Raw genomic sequence first — 21,100 nt, 5'->3', positions numbered from 1 at the left:
CTAGGGCAACGCGCGAGCAGGGCAGGGCAGGGCGGCGGGGGTGCAGGACGGCGGGCGCGAGGGGCAGAGGCGGGGGTGCAGGGCGCAAGCCAGGCAGCGAGCAGCGAGCAGCGAGCAGCGAGCAGCACAGAGAGAAGCTCAGTAGCGCGCGGGGCTTCAGGCGGGCACAACGGCGCACGGGCAGGTGTGGGGGGCAGCGAGCAGGGGTAGATGCGGGGGGAGAAAAGATAAATGATGTCTCCTTTAGACTGAAGCTGTCCGATACTTGGAAGATTCACAATGTATTTCATGTGAGTCTATTGAATCCTTTTAAAGGCAATGTACCTGATGATTATTGAATCCTTTTAAAGGCAATGTGCCCGATGATGTGGAGCTTGATGAGCAACCCGAAGTGGAGGAAAACGAGGAGATACTCGTTTCAAAACAAATTTTGGCACACAAGAAAAGAAAGATAAAAGGTAAAGTGAGTAGGCGGTTCTTGGTGGATGGAGGAGGACCTAGCAGATACTCCTCAGATTTTGGAACTTTATCTTGAAGCATTCGGTTTAGCATAGTCTACTCCGATAGAACCCCGATTTCAGCATGGGTGAATCTAATGCAGCGGGCTTGCACAAGAGGAGAGTCACTCCGCTCCTTTGTCAACAGATTACTCCGATTTTGATATAGAGTCATTGACGTCCCTTTGGGTTTCAGGGATACTGCTGGGCTGACAGTATTTTGCTGTATAACTTTATGAACTGGAATTCCCAATAATGAAACTGATTGATTTGTACTTTACTTGTTTGAGTGAAGGAACTGAAAGACCAAATGACTGCAACATCTCGGTCTCATAAATCTTTATAGACATGATTGCAATAAGGATTAGTTAATTGGGCGTCTGTGAGGTCCCGACTGGATCTAGATGCGATTACTAAATACGTTGCCGATTAATCATGGTTTGAGATTTGGAATGAATTTGAATGTGATTTGTCATGTGATGTCTTGTGATGTCAAGTGATGTCCGGTGATGTGACGGTCGATTGGTTCATGTGCTAGATGTGTTGTGTCTAGTGCGTCGGTACTAACAGTCAGTGTCTATTAAGACAGTTTATAGCTTGTCTGTTTTGCAAGCGTAATCGAGGGCGATTACAATTCTTTCAAGAGGGGGGTATGTCACAAACTGGTGACATGGCAGGCTCCCAGACACTTTGAGGAATGCGTCGACAGGCTGCAGCAGAATATCCACCAAAAATCACGTTGGTTGACACTTGGCAGACCGTACGGATCGTCGGAAAATACTCTGTTGACGTGGCAGTCCGTACGTTGTATGGATCTCTGCAAATTACGTTGGCCAGCTTTTGGGCATAATGCTTTTTGAGTTGAAGCTTTTGAATTAGAGATTTTTGGGGCTTTGCTTTTGGGCATCCCTTGTACCAATAAATAAGCGGGCTAGGCCTCATTACTCAGAGCATCTGGACGCAGAGTCTGAGAGTGAGCGCTTGCCTACTCTCTTGTACTTTGAACACTGATTAATACAAAAGGAAATACCGAAAGAGGCGCCAGTGTCTTGGGGCCAATAGCTCTGCGCACGGAACTATGCAGGGCCGTGTCGTCTTTGTGAAGTGTTTTGAAGTGAATTTCTGTCGTGTCGCGGTAGAATCTTGACTTGGGGTGTCCAAGTTTATTACACTTCGCTCTCCTCCCTTCGGGTTGCTCATCTGGCTTCTCATCATCAGGTATATCGCCTTTAAAAGGCTTCAATAGACTCACATGAAATGCATTGTGAATCTTCAAAGTATTAGGCAGCTTCATTCTAAAGGAGACATCATTTATCGTTTCTTTTATCTGGAAAGGGCCATAGTACCTTATGCTAAGCTTTGCAAAAAGCCGCTCCTTCCTCTTTTTCTTTCTTAGGCGTGCCTTCTCAAACGTAAGAGCATCCAATCGTCTTCCTTTAATTTCAAATCGTGACGATGTCGATCTGCTGCCTTCTTGTGTAGTTTCAAGTTTTCGCTAAAGCCTCGCGGACCTTGGCAAATGAAGTGTCCAAGTCCCCCGTGTATTGGTCGGCTTCAAAAATCTTATCTTTCATGCTAAGGAAGGGTGGAACCTTCAGAGCACCTTCAATGATCTCAAATGGCACCTTTCCTGTCGAAGAGTGGATCGTGTTATTGTAGGCAAATTCCACCAAGGGCAATTTTTTTTCCCATTGAGTCTTCTGATCAGAAATGTAAGACTTCAATAAATCGAGTACGGCTGAATTTGCAATCTCAGATTGCCCATCTGTCTGCGGGTGGAAAGATGACGAGAATTGCAACCGTGTGCCAATGTTCTCCCAAATAGCCTTCCAAAACAATCTCGTGAATGAGGTATCTCTGTCAGAGACTATTGTCTCAGGAATGCCATGTGGTCTGAAAATCTGAGCAATGAACAGTCTCGCTAAATGATCTGGCTTGATTGTTTTCTTTACTGGAATGAAGTGAGCTTGCTTGCTAAATCTGTTGATGACAATCCAAATGCTATCATGCCCACTCTGTGTCTTCGGGAGATTAAAAATGAAATCCATTGCAATACTTTCCAAGGGGCGGGTGGGAATGGGTAAAGGTTGTAACAATCCCTGTGCTTTATGCTCGTCAAACTTGACCTTTTGACATACCAAGCAAGTGCGTACAAAGTCGTTCACATCTATTTTGAGTCTGCTAAAAGAAGTAACGCTCCACACCTTTCAAGGTGGTGTCGATGCCGCGGTGATCTGTAAAAGGTGGACAATGACACTCTGTCAGAACCTTTTCCTTCAATGGCTGTGTATTGCACAACATCGTTTTCTTCATCAAGTAGCCATCCCGCATGGAATATCCCGCTACTGCCTCCCCATTTTGTATTCGAGTGAATACATCCGAAAAATCCGGATCTGTGGCGTACTAATCAATCATGTCCGTGAAGCTTCAATGTTGAATCGCGGAAATAGCCAATACTAGCGGTTTTCGAGACAAAGCATCTGCCACCTAGTTCTTTTGTCCCTGAACATGGACAATCTGGAAGTGAAATTGTGACAAGATATTAGCCCACCGCATCTGCTTTTCCGAAAGCTGCTTCTGTGACAAGAAGTAGCGTAAACTCTGATGATCAGTGATGACCATAAAATCCGCTCCGAGTAAGTAATGTTGCCACTGACTAAGAGCATGGATCACTGCCAAAAGCTCTTTCTTATAGATCTGTGCTGTCAATTCTGGCCTTGAAAACAATCGGCTTTCATAGGCAATCACATGGCCTTCTTACATTAAGACCGCTCCCAAACTAGAACCACAAGCATCGCAATATACTTCAAATGACTTTTGCAAATCCGGCAAAGTCAATACTGAGTCCGGTAGTCAATTTTCTCTTTTAGTGTCTGAAAGGCAGTCACCTCTGTGGGTCCCCACGAGAAAGGGACTCCTTTCTGTGTTAGAATGTGCAAAGGGGAAGCTACCTCTGCAAACTTTCGAATGAACCGCCGGTAGTGAGAACACAAATCTAGGAAGCTTCTAACTTCATGAACATTCTTCAAATCGGGCCAATCACGTATAGTCTCAATCTTGGCCGGGTCCATCTGTACTCCTGCTGCTGAGATGATGTGTCCCAAGAAGTGTATCTCCGACAAGGAAAATTCACTCTTTTTGGCATTGATAGCTAACTTATGATATCGCAATGCCTGAAAGACCTGTAGCAGATGGTGTCTTTGTTTTGCTTCATCCTTGGAGAAGACTATAATGTCATCAAAGAAAGCGCCGACAAATGATCTATACTCTCTGTAAATCCTATCCATCATTCGGTTGAAAGTCCTGAAGCATTGGTAAGGCCAGAAGGCGTCACCAAAAATTCATACAAACCGAAGCTCGTCCAAAAGGCTGTCTTGTACGATTCGGATATGATGATATCTGCTTTTCAAATTAACCCTGTTGAAACAAGAGGATCCCTGAAGTCGGTCAACAATACCATCGATCCTTGGAATCGGAAATCTGTTGTTGATGGTGATTTTATTGAGAGCTCTGTAATCAATGTACATTCTCTAAGATCCGTCTTTCTTTAAAACCAACAACACCGGAGAGTAGTAGGGTGAAGTACTCGGCTGGATAAGACCCTTTTTCAGAAGGTCTTTCACCTGGTTCATAATCTCTTCATTCTGGGCTCGGCTAACACGGTAAGGTGGCTGGTTCGGTGGTGTGCTTCCAGGTATCAGATCAATGGTGTGATTCTCAAGTCGAGATGGGGGCAACTCGCCTAGCAGGCCCTCAGAGAAGCAATCGGCATGAGTGTGGAGAAAATCTTGTGGTTCTTTATCAAGTTCAGACATGCTCGTTCTGTATTCATCATTTAACTCTTTTAAATAGATCGAGTAAACAAAGAGACTGGATTTGATTAATTTGGAAATGGCCGAAGCCGATACAATAGGGACAGACTCGCCCTTCAGTTTTACATCAAGAACAATTTTTTGGCCTTTTTCATTCGTCAACGTTGCTTTCTTTGCCCGATAATCGACCACGGCGTTGTTCTTATGGTACCAAGGGACTCCTAGGAGGACGTCACAACCTTCCAAGGGCATTACGTAAAAGACCTAGTGCCCCGAATACCCCTGACAATGCAAGCAGAGTTTGCCAATGACAGGTGTAATGGCTATGTCCCGTCTGGGTGCTGCTAGAACTGCCTTTGGTGGTGGTCCCATTCTATCGGGTGTAATCTCGAGCCGCGCCGCCAATTTGGGTGAAATGAAGTTTGCCTTGGCTCCTCCATCGAAGAAAACCAAGGCTTCTTGATTTTTCACTTTGCCCCAAGCTCTGCAAAGTTGTGTACTTTCATTAATAAGGCTTGGGTTAGTACCCATGCAATTTGGTATCAGTCTCCTTTCATCTTGCTTTGTCTGCCACGTTCCTCTGCTACTCTCGAACTCTCTGGCCGGTCTTCACTTTGTTCTTGCTGTGCCTTTTTGGGGCACTTTGCGGAGATGTGCCCATGTTCCCCGCAACCATAGTAAATCTGCTTTTGTTGTTCAATCATGCCATCTTATATCTTTACTCGTTGAGAAAGGATACTCATTCAAAAGAATCATGAAAAACGTTTGTTCATTTTTGCATCGTAGTAAGTTTATTTTTAATGTTTCAAGACAATCAGTAGTAAATTCAATAAAAGTGGGGAGCTTAAAAGCCCACTTATTGTTTGATTTAGTAACACACTATTTTGTTGTTTTCATCTCTAGCACTTCTAGTTTTTTTACTCTAGCTTGACAAATGCTAGCCTTTATCATGGCTGAGTATGCCCATCACCTCTAGAGGGTGATCGAAACTCCGCTCGGTTTTGTAGAGTACGTTCAAAGCATGAATGACCTCTATACAAACCTGCACCTACTCTTCGGCACTGACGACGTGAGTAGAGATGTCATAGCTGTTGTCCAAGCTATGCATGATAAAGGTGGTAATCTTATTCTTCCTGTTTGGACAAGCAGCGAAATTGAGTTACATATTGTCAAGTTTGGATCTTTGTACTTCTTTGGTTATTTGCAGCCTCTTCTTCGTTGTAAGGTGCACCGGAATGAATGTTGTGTTTTCTCAAGATTAGTGATCTATATTTGCTCAAGGTTCCTTTTAGTTCTTAGGGAAGGAGAGAGCCTTCCGTCTTTATGGAGAGTGCTATGATCACGAACAAAGTGAGTGGATATTGTGCGTGCAAGTGAATGAGACTGAGAGAAAGAGAGAAGAGAGATACGACACCCGAGAGTTTGTAAAACCCTCCTCCGAAGGCCCCACTCTCGTCGGCGAGAGTGGTCTACTTTTGATTGCACAAAGTGGTACAATGCGTATGCAATGGACTGAGGCAACTTGGACTATGCCGATGACGACGACGGTGACGACGACGACTTAGGGCTGAAATGTGTGGTCTTCTATCTGCTGAATTTCGGGGCTGTTTCGGTGGCTGAAAATGACTGTTTTACTGTTGTCTTTATGGCTGAAAATGACTGGTTTTGTCGGGGGTTCTATGGTGATGAAAAACACTGAGACACCGGCTCTATCTGGCTGCGTTTTTAGGGCTGTTTGCACCTGCTGTTGTGCTTGCTGAAAACGCTGCCATAGCTGTGGGTTCCATGCTGAAAACGCTATAAAAAACTCTGAAATAGCAGATTGGCTAGCGTTAGTAAAAACGCTAATGGCTGAGCTTTGTTGGTCGCGGGAAAAACGCCAAGGGAGGACACTTGCTGGCTATGGTTTGCTGTGGGAGGAAACGCCCAAGGGAGGGAGTGGATGGCGATGCTAAATGCTGAGGATGGCTCACCAAGGGATGACTTGGGGAGGTCTTGTTGAGAGAGGGAGGGAACACTTGCTGCTTGGAGAAGCCTGTTGTGCTCTTTGCTCATCTGCCCAATTGTGCTAACTTGGGTTTGCTTATATATTAACTTACCCAATTTGCCCTACTGAGTACCTATCAAAAGTCACTTAATAAATAAGTGAAAAATGTTAAAAATAGGATAAATCACTTGAAAAATCCCCAAACTGACTTTGATGGAATCTGATGGAAATGCTTATGCTTATGCGGTGTGCAACCAGAGGATATGCATCTACACTCAGTGACTGGGCATGCACGGTCTACGAGTAGACTCACAAAAGTGCCAGATCACTGCTAATCTATACTTGACTGGACTGACTGAACCTTGTTGTGGTGTAGCTTGTCCACGGACACATAGGTTGGGGATGTGTCACGTGACATCCCCTCCTTTTCAAAGTGAGGTGCTGGTACCGAACTGTATGGCGTCGAGGGAGATCGCCAACAGCATCCGGAATCCTGGAAGGGACTCTTCGCTGGCCCACTCTGCTGTGTGGGTCGAGCGGTACTTGAACTTCATAAAGGTCTGCAACGCTTGCTTCTTTGGGCCGCGCCGAAAGCGACACAAAGTCGTTTGAATCTCCTTTCTTGCGTCAACTTCGTCTAGAGATCTGCTTCTACCATCTTCAAGAATCTCCATAGCTGAAAATTCCTGAAACCATCTCCAACACAAAACCATGAACATACCCATTCCATGTAAAGTGAAGGAAAAAAATCTTGGCTTCTCTAAAGACTGTGTATGCAATGTAGACGAACATAGAGACGGAGTGACAAATTATTCATCAAACACATGCAAACAATGAGATCTAACCGTTCTCTTATGATCTAGAGCAATCAATTGTGGCAAAACACAATGGAAATGCCCACTCGTGGTGCTCATACGTTCATGTGCTCGTTCGGAACTGTGTCATGCCAAGGAAGAGACATGGAATGTGACTTCCTTAGATACATACTTTTCAGCTTTTCATGAAAGATCCGCATACATTCGTGCTCATCCATGAGAGAAACGTGCTCAACATACAATATGTCATGCCTACGAAAAGGGATCACATAACGATGCTGACTAAAATACAGGAAACAATCACGAATGAAACATTCGAACAATGCGTGCGTATCAATCATGCAAACACATAATACTTTCCGTGAGGGCTCTCTGGACCATGGCTCGAGAGCCAAGATCGGTACGTCCTGAATGACTGAATCGTCCTGTGGGGGTTCTTTGGACCTTGACTCAAATGCCAAGATCGGATCTTCGTGATTGATCGAATCTACGAGGTTAGCTTCGCTAGAAAAAGCATCCACTAACACATCATCCTTGTGAACAATCACATCCTCATCTTGCAAATCATCATGCTTGTCTTTATCATCCAAATCATCATGCAAAACATTATCATTCAATTCCTCATCATGCTTCATACAATCATGCAAATCCTGTGTATCATGCTGTGGAGAAAAAGAGACTGAGAGAGTCTTCTTTTCCTGAATCCTTTCAATCTTGTCTTGCATATTAGCAATGAGAGATGGAGAATGAGCAATGTCCTCTCCATGAATGACAGTAGGAGAATCACTATCGGCATTGAGAGTTATAGTGTTAGTTGCAAATTTCATGAGAGCATCATTATCACGAAACCATCGAATGCCCAAAATCATATCACATCCTGAGAGAGGAGAAACAACAAATCTTCTAGTGAAGGCAGTCTGTTGAATTGCAAACAACACATTAGGGCACTCCTCTGTGATGAGAGCGTCCATACCGGGACGAAAGCTAGAGACCTCGATAGGAGATCTTCGACTAATTGCGAGGCGGGCTCTCTCAACCAGAGAGGAACTGATCACATCATGCATACTATGTGGGTCAAACAAGATGACAAAATGGTGCCCCAACGTACGACCATAACATTTAATGAGAGAATTATCAATGGGAGGGTCCTGAGAAACTTAGGGCACACTTGTGTTATCATTCATTGCATTGACAGATGTAGTGGGTGCTGTGGGTTCTTTAGATTCATTCGATTCAAGCTTAGGACATGTTCGTTTTATGTGACCCTTAATGTGACAATGAAAACAACGACCTTCCTTAGAATAAGTGCTTTGTTCTTCCGATGTGATGTATCCTCCTACAATTCCTTGTTATACCTTTTCATCTGGAGTAAGCTTAAGTTTAGCAATTGTGTTAGCCTTACCCTTAGTTTCATTGGAAGAATTCTTTGATGAGAGACTATTGGAAGATTGGTTAGAAGAGTTATCATTCTTACCATTCTTACCGTTCTTACCATTCTGAGGGTTCTGAGAAGTCTGTGAGGTACTTGTGGAAGTCTTGTTCTCCTTAGGGTTTCCCTTGTTGTGCTTCATCTCCTGTGCGAGAGCAATCGCTACCGCCTTGTTGAGATCGATTGGATCGAGTATCTCGACATCGTACTTGATATACTCGTCCAATCGAACGAGAAAAACCTCTTTGCGCTCATCATCCGATTTTCGTAATTGAGTACCTAGCTGCAAAACACGATTATAAAAAGACATGACTGGCATACCATTTTGCTTTAGAGAGCCCCAATCGTCCTTCAATCGTGCGAGGTACTGAGGTGGCATAAACTGCGCCTTGAGCTTGTCTTGGAAATCAGCCCAATTGAAGGAAAGGGGCGTGAATCCGTCGGCTTCCTCTAGGTGCGCGGCTAGCTGTACCTCTTGCCATGCTTGGTACCAATTGATGGCATCACTGGCAAGGTACATAGTTGTCGTCAAAACTTTGCTATTTCCTGTCTTCTTAGTTGTCGCAAAATGAGCATTAAATTGATGCAACCAAGAATGAATAACCGTAGCATCCATCTTACGGTCATACTTACTGAAAATCAACTTTTCTGTGATTGGATGGTTGGAATCCTCATCGTGGCTTGCACCACTTGACGAACTCCCACGATCTTTGGGTGGTTCGGATTTGAGACTAGTGCTTGTCGAAGCAATTCTTGAGTGCGGAGCTCTCGTTGAGCCTCACGCTCGGTCTCCAAAGCCAATCTTTGAGCAATACGATCGGCCTCCAAGGCCGCGTTTCTTGCTGCCTCTTTCGCCTTTCTTAGTTGTTTCCGTTCTTTGCGTTCGTTGCGCTCGCGTTCTAAAGCAAGGCGATTGTCTTCGTGTTTTGCGGCAAGTTTTGCGTCTCTTTCGTCGCGCTCACGGTCTTGAGCAAGGCGATTTGCTTCTTGTCTATCCATCATGGCCATCATCTGCTTGACCATTGCCTCCATAGGTTTGATGCACCTGGTGGTGTAGATGGCGAAGGGGGAGGGTTGAAGAAATCATCTCCGAGTGGGGAAGAGTCTTCGTCGCCTCTCTCATGCTCATCACCTGTATGCGAAGTATCCATTCCGCTTCGGGTGACGACCATGCACTATGATCTTGGATTCTTAAGTTCGCGAGGAACTTGGGTTCTTGAGGGTCTTGAGGTTCTTGATTCTTGAGGGTCTTGGGTTCTTAAGGTTCTTGAGTCTTGAGGGTCTTGGGTTCTTGAGGTTTTCTTTTGCTTGCAAATCGCGTTGGAGAAGGATCTTCTCTTCACCCGAGTTCTACTTCTTTCTGCGGGCGCACCCCTTGGCGGCCTTGCGCTCACACCAAGGTTGCTTTTTCCCACCTCACGTTGATTGGCCAGCCGCTAAGTACACGGTCCGCTCTCAATGAGTGAAAAGAGACACAAGGGGAGGCTGGACAAGCCCTTCTTTCTTGGGATTCCTGTCACTCTTCAACAAAACACGATTAGGAATTGACACGCCCAAGCGAACTTGGGTTCGTGCGACCGCAACAAGCAAAAAAAATTCTTGTGGTTCTTGTGGTTCTTCCCGTTAGCAGTACAGAACACTTCCAAAGCTTTGATACCAATGTAAGGTGCAGCGGAATGAATGTTGTATTTTCTCAAGATTAGTGATCTATATTTGCTCAAGGTTCCTTTTAGTTCTTAGGGAAGGAGAGAGCCTTCCGTCTTTATGGAGAGTGCTATGATCACGAACAAAGTGAGTGGATATTGTGCGTGCAAGTGAATGAGACTGAGAGAAAGAGAGAAGAGAGATACTACACCCGAGAGTTTGTAAAACCCTCCTCCGAAGGCCCCACTCTTGTCGGCGAGAGTGGTCTACTTTTGATTGCACAAAGTGGTACAATGCGTATGCAATGGACTGAGGCAACTTGGACTATGCCGATGATGATGACGGTGACAACGACGACGAGTTAGGGTTGAAATCTGTGGTCTTCTATCTGTTGAATTTCGGGGCTGTTTCGGTGGCTGAAAATGACTGTTTTACTGTTGTCTTTATGGCTGAAAATGACTGGTTTTGTCGGGGGTTCTATGGTGATGAAAAACGCTGAGACACCGGCTCTATCTGGCTGCGTTTTTAGGGCTGTTTGCACCTGCTGTTGTGCTTGCTGAAAACGCTGCCATAGCTGTGGGTTCCATTCTGAAACGCTACAGAAAACGCTGAAATAGTAGATTGGCTAGCGTTAGTAAAAACACTAATGGCTGAGCTTTGTTGGTCGCGGGAAAAACGCCAAGGGAGGACACTTGCTGGCGATGGTTTGTTGTGGGAGGAAACGCCCAAGGGAGGGAGTGGATGACGATGCTAAATGCTGAGGATGGCTCACCAAGGGATGACTTGGGGAGGTCTTGTTGAGAGAGGGAGGGAACACCTGCTTCTTGGAGAAGCCTGTTGTGTTCATTGCTCATCTGCCCAATTGTGCTAACTTGGGTTTGCTTATATATTAACTTACCCAATTTACCCTACTGAGTACCTATCAAAAGTCACTTTAATAAATAAGTGAAAAATGTTAAAAATAGGGAAAAATAGGATAAGTCACTTGGAAAATCCCCAAACTGACTCTGATGGAAATGCTCATGCTTATGCGGTGTGCAACCAGAGGATATGTATCTACACTCAGTGACTGGGCATGCACGGTCTACGAGTAGACTCACAAAAGTGTCAGATTACGGCTAATCTATACTTGATTGGATTGACTGAACCCTGTTGTGGTGTAGCTTGTCCACGGACACATAGGGTTGGGATGTGTCACGTAACATTCGTAGATTAGTAGCAAGTAGTATTCATTTTTCGATTTTGTATTTAGTTAGCTTACGTTAGAACTTAAAAACTTGTTTCTTTAGAAGTTCTTGTGTGAAGTTTGACTTCTAGGATTAAGTTTTTAAGATGTCTTATTCTTTTTTGGTTAAAGTTGAGTACTTGTTTTAAGTTCTAGCCAGGTAAGTTGTATCTTGGGCATGCCTTTTCTGAACAGATTTTTAAGTTTATAATGTTTTGTTTTATCTAGTTTTGTTTCGTAGAAAATAAAGTGGTTTAGTTTTTTTCTTTTCTTTTCTCATGTCCCTTGCTTTTATAGCTTTATGAGTGCTGTCACGTGACACATCCAACCTTATGTGTCCGTGGACAAGCTACAACATGACCAGGGTCCAGTTTAGTCAAGTCAATCTAGAATAGGAAGTGATCTGGCACTTTTGTGAGTTTGTTCGCAGACCGTGCATGTCTAGACACTTAGATTAGATGCATATCCTTTGGTTACACACAGCATGATCATTAGATTTCCATCAGATTCTATCAGGAGCATTTTTTCAGTGCATAGACCCATTTTCCCTATTTTTGACATTTTTCACTTATTTTTTTAAAGTGACTTTTGTTGGAAACTAGGTAGGGAAAATTTACTAAGTTTGTATATATAGAAACCTAGCGCTAGCACTTTTTGGGAGAAGAGTCAACATGAACCAGTGTGTTCACAGGCAACTTCTCAGCAGGACCCCAAGATACCTAGCGTTTTTGCTCCACAGCAAATGGGCTAGCGTTTTTTGGACAAGAACTCAAATTAGCGAGCGTTTTTGCTTCTGCATGAGCCTGGCGACAGAACCACAGCAAATCAGTTTAGCGTTTTGCATTGCAAGATTAGCATGATGATTTGGATGATAAGGATAAGCATGAAGAATTGTATGACAGTGACAAGCATGATGATTTGCATGAAGATGATGTGATTGTTCACAAGCATGATGTGTTAGTTGATACTTTTTGTAGTGAAGCTAATCTCGTTGCAGATTTGATCAATCACGAAAAACCGATCTTGGCTCTCGAGTCGAGGTCCACAGAACCCCTTCAGAAAGAACCGATCTTTGCTCTCGAGCCTAGGTCGAAAGAATCCCCACAGGAAGTACTATGTGTTTGAATGATTAGTCAGCACGCATTGTACGAGTGTTTTATTCGTGATCATTTCCTGTATTTTAGTTAGCATCTTTATGTGATCCCTTTTCATAGGCATGACATATTGTACGTTGAGCACGTTTCACTCATGGATGAGCACGAATATATGCGGATTTCTCAAAGAAAAGATGAAATGTATGCATTCAAGGAAGTCACATTCCATGTCTCTTCCTTGGCATGACACAGCCGTAGAAAGAGCACAAGAAGGATTGAGCATCAAGCATGGGCATTTCCATTGTGATTTGCCACAGTTGATTGATTTAGATCAGAAAGACAGGTTTCGATCTCATTGTTTGCGTGTGTGTGGTGAATGGTTTGGCACTCCGTCTATTTGTTCATCTACATTGCATGCACAGTCTTTGAGGAAGACGAGCTTTTCTCTACTTACTTTACATAAAATGGGTATGTTCATGTTTTTGTGTTGGAAGTGGTTTCATGAATTTTCAGCAATGGAGATTCTTGAAGAAGGTAGACGCATGACTATAGACGAAGTTGAAGCATGGAAGGAGCCGCTTTTGGCGCGGCCCAAAGAAGCAAGCATTGTAGACCTTTATGAAGTTCAAGTGTCGCATGACCCACGCATCAGAGTGGGCTGGCGAAGAGTCCTTTCCAGGATTCGAGACCCTGTTGGCGATCTCCCTCGACGCCATACAGTTCAGTACCAGTACCTCACTTTGAAAAGGAGTGGATGTCACATGACACATCCAACCCTATGTGTTCGTGGACAAGCTACAGCATGACCAGGGTTCAGTTCAGTCAAGTCAGTCTAGAATAGGAAGTGATTTGGCTCTTTTGTGAGTTTGTTCGCAGACCGTGCATGTCCAAACACTTAGATTAGATGCATATCCTCTGGTTGCACACAACATGATCATCAGATTTCCATCAAATTCCATCAGGAGCATTTTTACAGTGCATAAATCTATTTTCTCTATTTTTGACATTTTTCACTTACTTTTTTAAAGTGACTTTTGTTAAAAACTAGGTAGGGCAAATTTACTAATCTTGTATATATAGAAACCTAGCGCTAGCACTTTTTGGCAGAAGAGGCAGCAAGAACTAGCGTGTTCATAGGCAACTTCTCAGCAGGACCCCAAGATACCTAGCGTTTTTGCTCCACAACAGACGGGCTAGCGTTTTTTGAACAAGAACTCAGATCAGCCAGCGTTTTTGCTTCTGCATCAGCGTGGCGACAGAACCACAGCAGATCAGCCTGGCGTTTTGCATTGCAAGACAATCGGCAGCAGCAGCAGACAGAAACCAGCCCTAGCGTTTTTGGATCAGCTTGGACCTTAGCGTCTTTGCAGTTCCGGCGCGACAAGGCAACAAGAAGACCAGCGTTTTCAGTTTTCAGCTGTTAGCATCCGCAGTAGAAGTCCCGAACGTCGCAGATCTCACCTTCCCGCAGCAGATCCTCGTTGCATGGTCAGATCACGCGAAGTGTGCAGTTTCAGCCCAGAAAACGCAGATTTCAGCATTTTGTTTTAAGCACGTCGTCGTTGCATCGTCATCATCGACATCGTCACCGACACAAAGTCAGAATTCAGTAGATAAAGATTTGCAGATTTCAGCCCTTAGCAATTTCAGTTTTCAGCCCGTCTCATCGTCGTCCTCATCGGCGTCGACATCGTTGGCAAGTCCAAGCATTGTAGATATTTTTGCAATCAATAGCAGACCGCTCTGGACATAGAGAGTGGGGCCTTCGGAGGAGGGTTTGACAACATTGTGGTGTCGTATTCTCTTCTCTCTCTATCTCTCAGTCTCATGCACTTCCATTCATAGTGTTCATCCGCTTTGTTTGTGTCCATTGCACTCTCTCTCTAAGGAACGGAAGGCTCTCCCTTCCGTAAGTAAAAGGAACCTTGAGCACAGTTCGGAGCACTCATTTTGAGCAAAGTTCAACATTCAGTTCTGCTGCACCTTACAAGTGCTTTATTCACTCTTATAATTCGTAAGTTCAGACTATTCTGAACTTATGAAGGTATACATACATACATACATACATATATATATATATATATATATATATATATATATATATATATATATATATATATATATATATATATATATATATATGTGTGTGTGTGTGTGTGTGTGTGTGTGTATGTATGTATGTATATATAAAGTCACTTATTAATAAATTAAGTGAAAAAGATGGTTCATGTGCACCTTGCAAAAAAAAGGTTGCTGCATTGGAAAATGCTCATGTTGGGTATTGAATGCAATGCTAGTGATTATGGGTTGTGCAATTAGAGGGTATGCAACTACTCCAATTGCATGGACATGCACGAGGCTCACAAGATTGCCAAAACACTTCCTAGGCTACCTAAACCCTAGAAGTAGGAATAGCTTGTCCACATGCCCATAGGGTTAGATGTGCACGTGACAAAAGTTGCCTTGTCTGTTGTGACACTGATGGCGCTTGCAGAAATTCCATAAACCTAGGATTCTGCACCAAAGGAGAAAACACATTCTTAGCAGCAATCGGAACCTATCCTTGTCTAGTTGCCCAGTCATAAACTCTTAAACTTGTGGAGCATTCACATTAACAAAAGGCATACACAGTGGTGGCTGTGAACTTTTGCCAACCATGAACACTGGAGGAGGAATAACCTAGAACAACCTGTCTGTCCTGTGCTCTGTGTCCTCGCTGAAAACCAACCGAGGCTCACTTTTTAAGGAAGAAAGTGATTCTGTCCCGACAACAGAACCATGAAACCTCTCCGTAGACTCGGTAAAGGGCGGTGGACTTTAGCTTTCACCCGTTCTTTACACTGATAAACTTTACGACACAGAGGAACTTCACGAATAAACCTGCGATTGGATTTAACACTTGAAACAAAAACACGGCGTGGTAGCTAGAATGCTCCCCAAGGAGATAGCGACACCTTGTAGGCCCCAGAGACTGGCGTCCCTTTCGGTATTTCTTTATTGTTATTGCAAGTAAACGACCCGACCACTTTCACCAACACGAGAACTCTCCGCTTTTGCAATCCGTTGCGATGGAACTGTGTGTACGTGTGGGGGATTAGCAATTAGCTAATCTAGTCACTATACAGAAGGCTCTTGGCTTGGCAAACGCATAAAACCCCAAGAGTTGTACATGGTTATCTGAGAAGTCCAACTAGTGGGGCATTACCATACGTGCAAAAGGGAGAGAGAGATGCGTGAGAAAGAATCATTGCGCTACATGAGACAAGGGAGAAGGCAATCTTTCCATTAAAGGTGTGATCACGTGCACCCACTACTCACACACAAAGTGTAGTTCACTTAAAGAAGGAGAAGCAGCCTCCTCTCTCAAAAATGGGCGCCCTCTCTTCATGCTGAGTCTGGCAAATTGATCCGGTGCCGCCATATGTCCCATTTGCACTTTTTAGTTAAATTCTTAGTACCCACCAACTTATAAAGTGTAACGAGGGGCCTAAATGACTTTGAACTGAGCCTAGCCACCCTTTTACTACTCAGATTTCAGTTCCGATTGGCCCGACCAACTTGTGGCGACTCGGCCTTTACTACTGTGGGTGAAACTCTCAGCTGTCGGCCGTTTCACATTGGCCATACAATGTCTGGCCATTTGAGAGTTCAAAAAGAGTCCCAAAAATTAAATAAAAATCAAGGGAAAGAAACCAACAACTAAGGGGTCAGTGGTTGCCACAACCCCATGACTCTCTCTCTCTCTCTCTCTCTCTCTCTCTCTCTCTCTCTCTCTCTCTCGCGTGTGTCAAGTTCAATGATTTTGCAATTTTTGTTCGTGTGTTGCTATTCATTCCTCGCTTGGACAAGCCTGTAACCACACGCCTCTTTCCTCTTGCATGCTTGAAGCTATTTTAGGAGCACAAACATGTTAAGGGTGGATGGCTAGTTTAAGATTTTGCCTTGCAAGTTTCATATCGACTTACTCATTTGGCATTAGTGACTTGAAGTTTGTCATGTCAACAACTACCCAGTTACAGTTAACAACATTCAAGGAGGACTTATCTAGCTTGGTATATGCCTCCTAACTCATGTGCCTAAGAAAATGAAGAGCATTTTGTTCTTGGGGTAATTTCATGACATCGCTATCTAGAATGGCGGTCAGAAATTTGTACGCCCTTTAATTTTGTTATGCAAACGCAAATTACTTACAAATCTCCTTCCAAAAGAATTCAATGCCATGCAATTGATGAAAACATTGCCTTGATGTTGTTTCTTGTTTACCACTTGTTTCATACAATTGCCACTGGCTGGCCGCTGCTTTGATTTCAAAACGAGCCAAGTGAAGAAAACAAAGAGCATTATTTTCTTAGGGTTATTTTATGACATGTAATCTCAAATGGTGGTGAAAAAATTGTATGCCCTTTAATTTGGTTATGCAATGCAAATTGCTTAGAGATCTCTTTTCAAAAGAACGCAATGCCGTGCAATCGATAACAAGATTGCCTTGATATTGTATCCTTGTTAGTTGATTTTTTCTTGCAACTACCATTGGTTGCTTTCATTTCCAAATGAGTCATGTCATATGCAATGCAGTCAATAACAAGATGGCCTTGATGTTGTATCTTGTTAGTCACTTTTTTTCATGCAACTGTCATTGGCTGCTTTGATGGTCTTATTCTTCTTGTTTGGACAAGCAATGAGGTTAAGGCTGCATATTGTCAATTTTTCAACTTTATATTAGTTAGGTTATGTTTTGCCTTTGCTAGGGAGGTAAAAAGTAGTTTCCAATTTTAGTCTTTAGCTTACATTACGATTTAAGAACATTTCTTTTGGATGGTGTCGTCTGGAGTTTGAATTCTAGGATCAAGTCTTCGTGATGTTTGATCCTTGTTTGTTTCAAGTTGAGTACTTGTTTCAAAGTTTTAGTCATGTACGCTTCTTTAACTTATTTTGCAAATTGCCTATGCCTTTTCTAAAAGCTTTTTTAAGTGATAAATTAATTGTTTTTATCTATTTTTTTAAAAGAAGGAAATAAAGTGATTAAGTTTTTTCTTTATCCGTTTTCTTGTGTTCGTTGCTTTTTTGTGAGTGTTTTAGCCTCTCTTATAATTCTTAAGTTCAAACTTTTCTGAACTTATGAAAGTATATAGAGACATAGGAATTTTTATGTAGGAAATCTAGAGTAGAGACAATCTTCTACTCAATAAAGTTTCATGATTTTCTCTTTCCCCATGAATTTGCCAATGATTGCTTTAATTCCATGATAAAGTATGTGACACAAAAATCTAACGCAGGACCTTTTGGAAGCAGAGTAACTCTTAGCTAAAGCATGCTAGCTGCCATTTATGGCAATGTTGTCAGTGTGACCTTAGAAAAGGCTCTTTGGCATACCAGGTTAGACTCTTACTTTACTTTTGTGCCAAATTTGTCTCCAAGTCTTTCCTTTTACTGGCTTTTTTAGGTTCATTGTGGTTTCTTCTTTGGATTTTGATGTCAATGAGAATTAACAAGATCTAGCTTTAACAAATCCCAACTCTTTATACTCTTTTACATTAGATAGGCAAATTTGTCACGTACACATTGGTTTTGTATGCCATGTGGACGTGCTAAGCCACTTTCAAAGCCAAATAGTGTCTATATAGCTCAGGGGAATTTGTAATGTCAATTTTATGAGCATGTTCGGACAAGTCCATGAGATCAAGTTTTGCTAGTCAACTCTCTTTGCATAAGTGGTTTGTACAAGGGGTTTGGCTGGTGTCACTTCTCTTTGGTGGGTGTCCGACAACACCGGCATGTAGAGTAGGAGAGAGCCTTCATATCGAACGACAAGTGGATTCCTTCCACTACTCTTATAGTATGGCTTTGTAGGAGATTTGCATCCTGTCTTGGTGTACCATATAGAGAGATGGAGTGGATGCTGATGAAGTTGGAGGCACAACATAGGGGCTTCTCAATCTCATGGTTTTTATGAGCTGCCACAGGATGGTTCGTACATCAAATACTCGAGATCATCTTGATATCTAGCATTGGAAAACACAGTTTCCCTATGGATATTTCCTGTGATTGTATGCTTGTTTTATCTCTATGATGCCATTGTATATTTTTAGGGGTTCTTTGATATTTCTTGTATCTTGGCCTATTGTCCTCCATTGTTTGATTAGTGCGTTTGGTCTGTCTACTGGTTACAGGATCATCTGAGCCCAACATGCACAAACGGGTTTCAGTTTCTTGAAAATCGTTTGCTGGAAATTACTAGTGAATTTGGGATCGTCCGTAGCATAAGTGGAGAAACCTATCAGCATTGAGTAACCGTCAAAAGCATGGTCCATAAGTTGCTGGATGCTAAATGACTTTTGCTTCAGATAGTATCTTTGAAGTTCTTTCAATAGATCGCAACAATATCTTTCCATCTGTTCCTTGAGAGATATCTTCATAAAAGAAGGTTTAGGTAGGATAAGTATCCCAAAATCTCCGACTTTAGGTCGCAAGAGTATCATCTTCTTTCATCCGAAGATGATTTCATGATGTCAAAACATCTGCCTCGTACTATGGTGTCAACCAAAAAGATGTGAACAATCATTTGAACTTCACCCATTTGTAAGGATCTTTTCCGTGTTTAAGTGATTGTATGCCTATATGCTTAAGTGATTGTACTGTGCAAGTGAGGGTATGCAACTATCACCTGCCTGGTCATGCATGTCCTTCTAGAGGCTCACAAAGTGCCAGGCTAGATCCCTAACTAAGAGCGACACTAACTTGTAGCAATAGCTTGTCCACATGGCTCAAGTGCAATGCGCTCGTGACATAACTTGTCCCCTTTATCAGTAAAAGGTGGACCTTAGAACTAGTCTCCCGCCTAGCCAGGTTCTAGGATCACAATGCAAATGTGCATGCATCCTAGTCTTAGGCTCTCTAAGTGTTTATGAAACTAGGGCCATGCATGGTCTTTTCTACATTGAGGATTCTCGTATGCACCTGTTGCGTTTTGTATAATTGCTTCTTCTTATAGTTGTTTTAAACTTTCTATGAAAGAATCCGAGGTCGCAAGTGTTGACACGATTAGTTTACGTATTACCTTGTAATCTAGAGGATTATTTTAGAACTAGTCTCCCGCCTAGCCAGGTTCTAGGATCACAATGCAAATGTGCATGCATCCTAGTCTTAGGCTCTCTAGTGTTTATGAAACTAGGGCCATGCATGGTCTTTTCTACATTGAGGATTCTTGTATGCACTTGTTGCGTTTTGTATAATTGCTTCTTCTTATAGTTGTTTTTAACTTTCTATGAAAGTATCCGAGGTCGCAAATGTTGACACGAATAGTTTACGTATTACCTTGTAGTCTAGAGGATTATTCTGCCTGTGCATTCTGTCCTTGGGTTTCAAGAATTACATTGAACCTGCACCATATACTACTGTTTGTACATGATAAAACTTGCGTTTATGCTTTGTCTAATCTATCTACTTTCAGTGGTTTCGTTTGAAGCATTCTGAGGTTTTAGGTCCCAAGTATTGGGTACACCAATGGATATGTGTTTCGTTCTTGTATATTGCAACAAAATTCATATCCATTGGCTATACCAATGAATATGTGTTTTGCTCTTGTGTATTGCAACAAACTCTCTCCCTTGTCATCTGGGTATTGATATTGGTCAAAAATTACTACTTGTGCCAGTTTTGCTCCCTACTTGAGCATTTTTTTTCCTGTTTCATGTAAGGAGCTCACGAGATACATCAAGCATGTATGTGCTCTATGAGGTGTAGGTATGACAGTCATGTAGAGAATTGATGTCACCTGTGGAAAAGAAGTGATCTCACATAAATATGTGCCAGTTTTGCTCCCTACTTGAAACTAAGAGCTTTTTCCTGTTTCATGTAAGGAGCTCACAAGATGCATCAAGCATGTATGTGCTTTATGAGGTGTAGATATGACAGTCACGTAGAGACTTGATGTCACCTGCGGAAAATAAGTGATACTCAACCGCCTCACATAAATATGTCTCAACCGCCTCACATAAATATGGAGACATTTTCATTGTTTGGCATTTGAACACATTGTTTGGAACTTGTCCTGTTTGTGAAAATAAGCCATGTCATCTGACTTGCACGAGTATGGAAACTTTTTCATTGTTTTGCACTCGATTTTATCTTTCTATTTTCATAGTGAAGTTTTCCAAATATAGTCTTGTATTCTTTCTCATTAGTATTTTTTTTGGGTGATTGTCAGACAGATGGAGCTACTGATGCTCGTCGTCAGCCTAACCAAATGAACAAGGGTGCATCAACCTTAGATGATGCCAACCTTGAAAATGGTCTTCCTGACCGAGGTTGCAACGTGGCTGAACCTGATTCTTGCAGAAAGAACAGCATTGAAGGGCATCCATCAGAAGAAAAGGAACGAATAAATGCTGGTGAGTCTCTGAAGGAACTTTGTAGCAGCGGTGGAAGAATTGAGGAGCCACTTACTCCAATTGATGATAGCTCGTTTGGAGGAGCATTGTGGGACATTTTTAGACGCCAGGATGTGCCAAAGCTGCAAGAGTATCTGAAACTTCATTTTCGTGAGTTTCGACATACTAAAGAGAATCGTTTAGAGCGTGTGAGTAATCTTCACCATG

The 21,100-nt window shown here is 42.7% G+C and overlaps 1 protein-coding gene across 6 annotated transcripts in view; it reads left to right on the top strand.

Annotated features, from left to right (window-relative positions):
* LOC147448483 (lysine-specific demethylase JMJ27-like) overlaps positions 1-21,100 on the top strand; it is a 102,443-nt gene that overhangs the window by 43,088 nt on the left and 38,255 nt on the right. For all 6 annotated transcript variants that reach the window (XR_015189354.1, XR_015189353.1, XR_015189356.1 and 3 more), the window contains exon 9: positions 20,710-21,081. Coding sequence is in view for 2 of the 6 variants with exons in the window: in XM_086521074.1 (XP_086377200.1) it covers positions 20,710-21,081 (372 nt within the window). In the remaining 4 variants the exon portion in view is untranslated. The remainder of the gene's footprint in view (positions 1-20,709; positions 21,082-21,100) is intronic.

This window comes from Adiantum capillus-veneris, chromosome 10, assembly GCF_014529385.1.
Source record: "Adiantum capillus-veneris isolate H3 chromosome 10, ASM1452938v2, whole genome shotgun sequence".
In the NCBI taxonomy this organism is placed as follows: domain Eukaryota; kingdom Viridiplantae; phylum Streptophyta; class Polypodiopsida; order Polypodiales; family Pteridaceae; genus Adiantum; species Adiantum capillus-veneris.
This window is presented reverse-complemented; position numbering and strand designations above follow the sequence as displayed.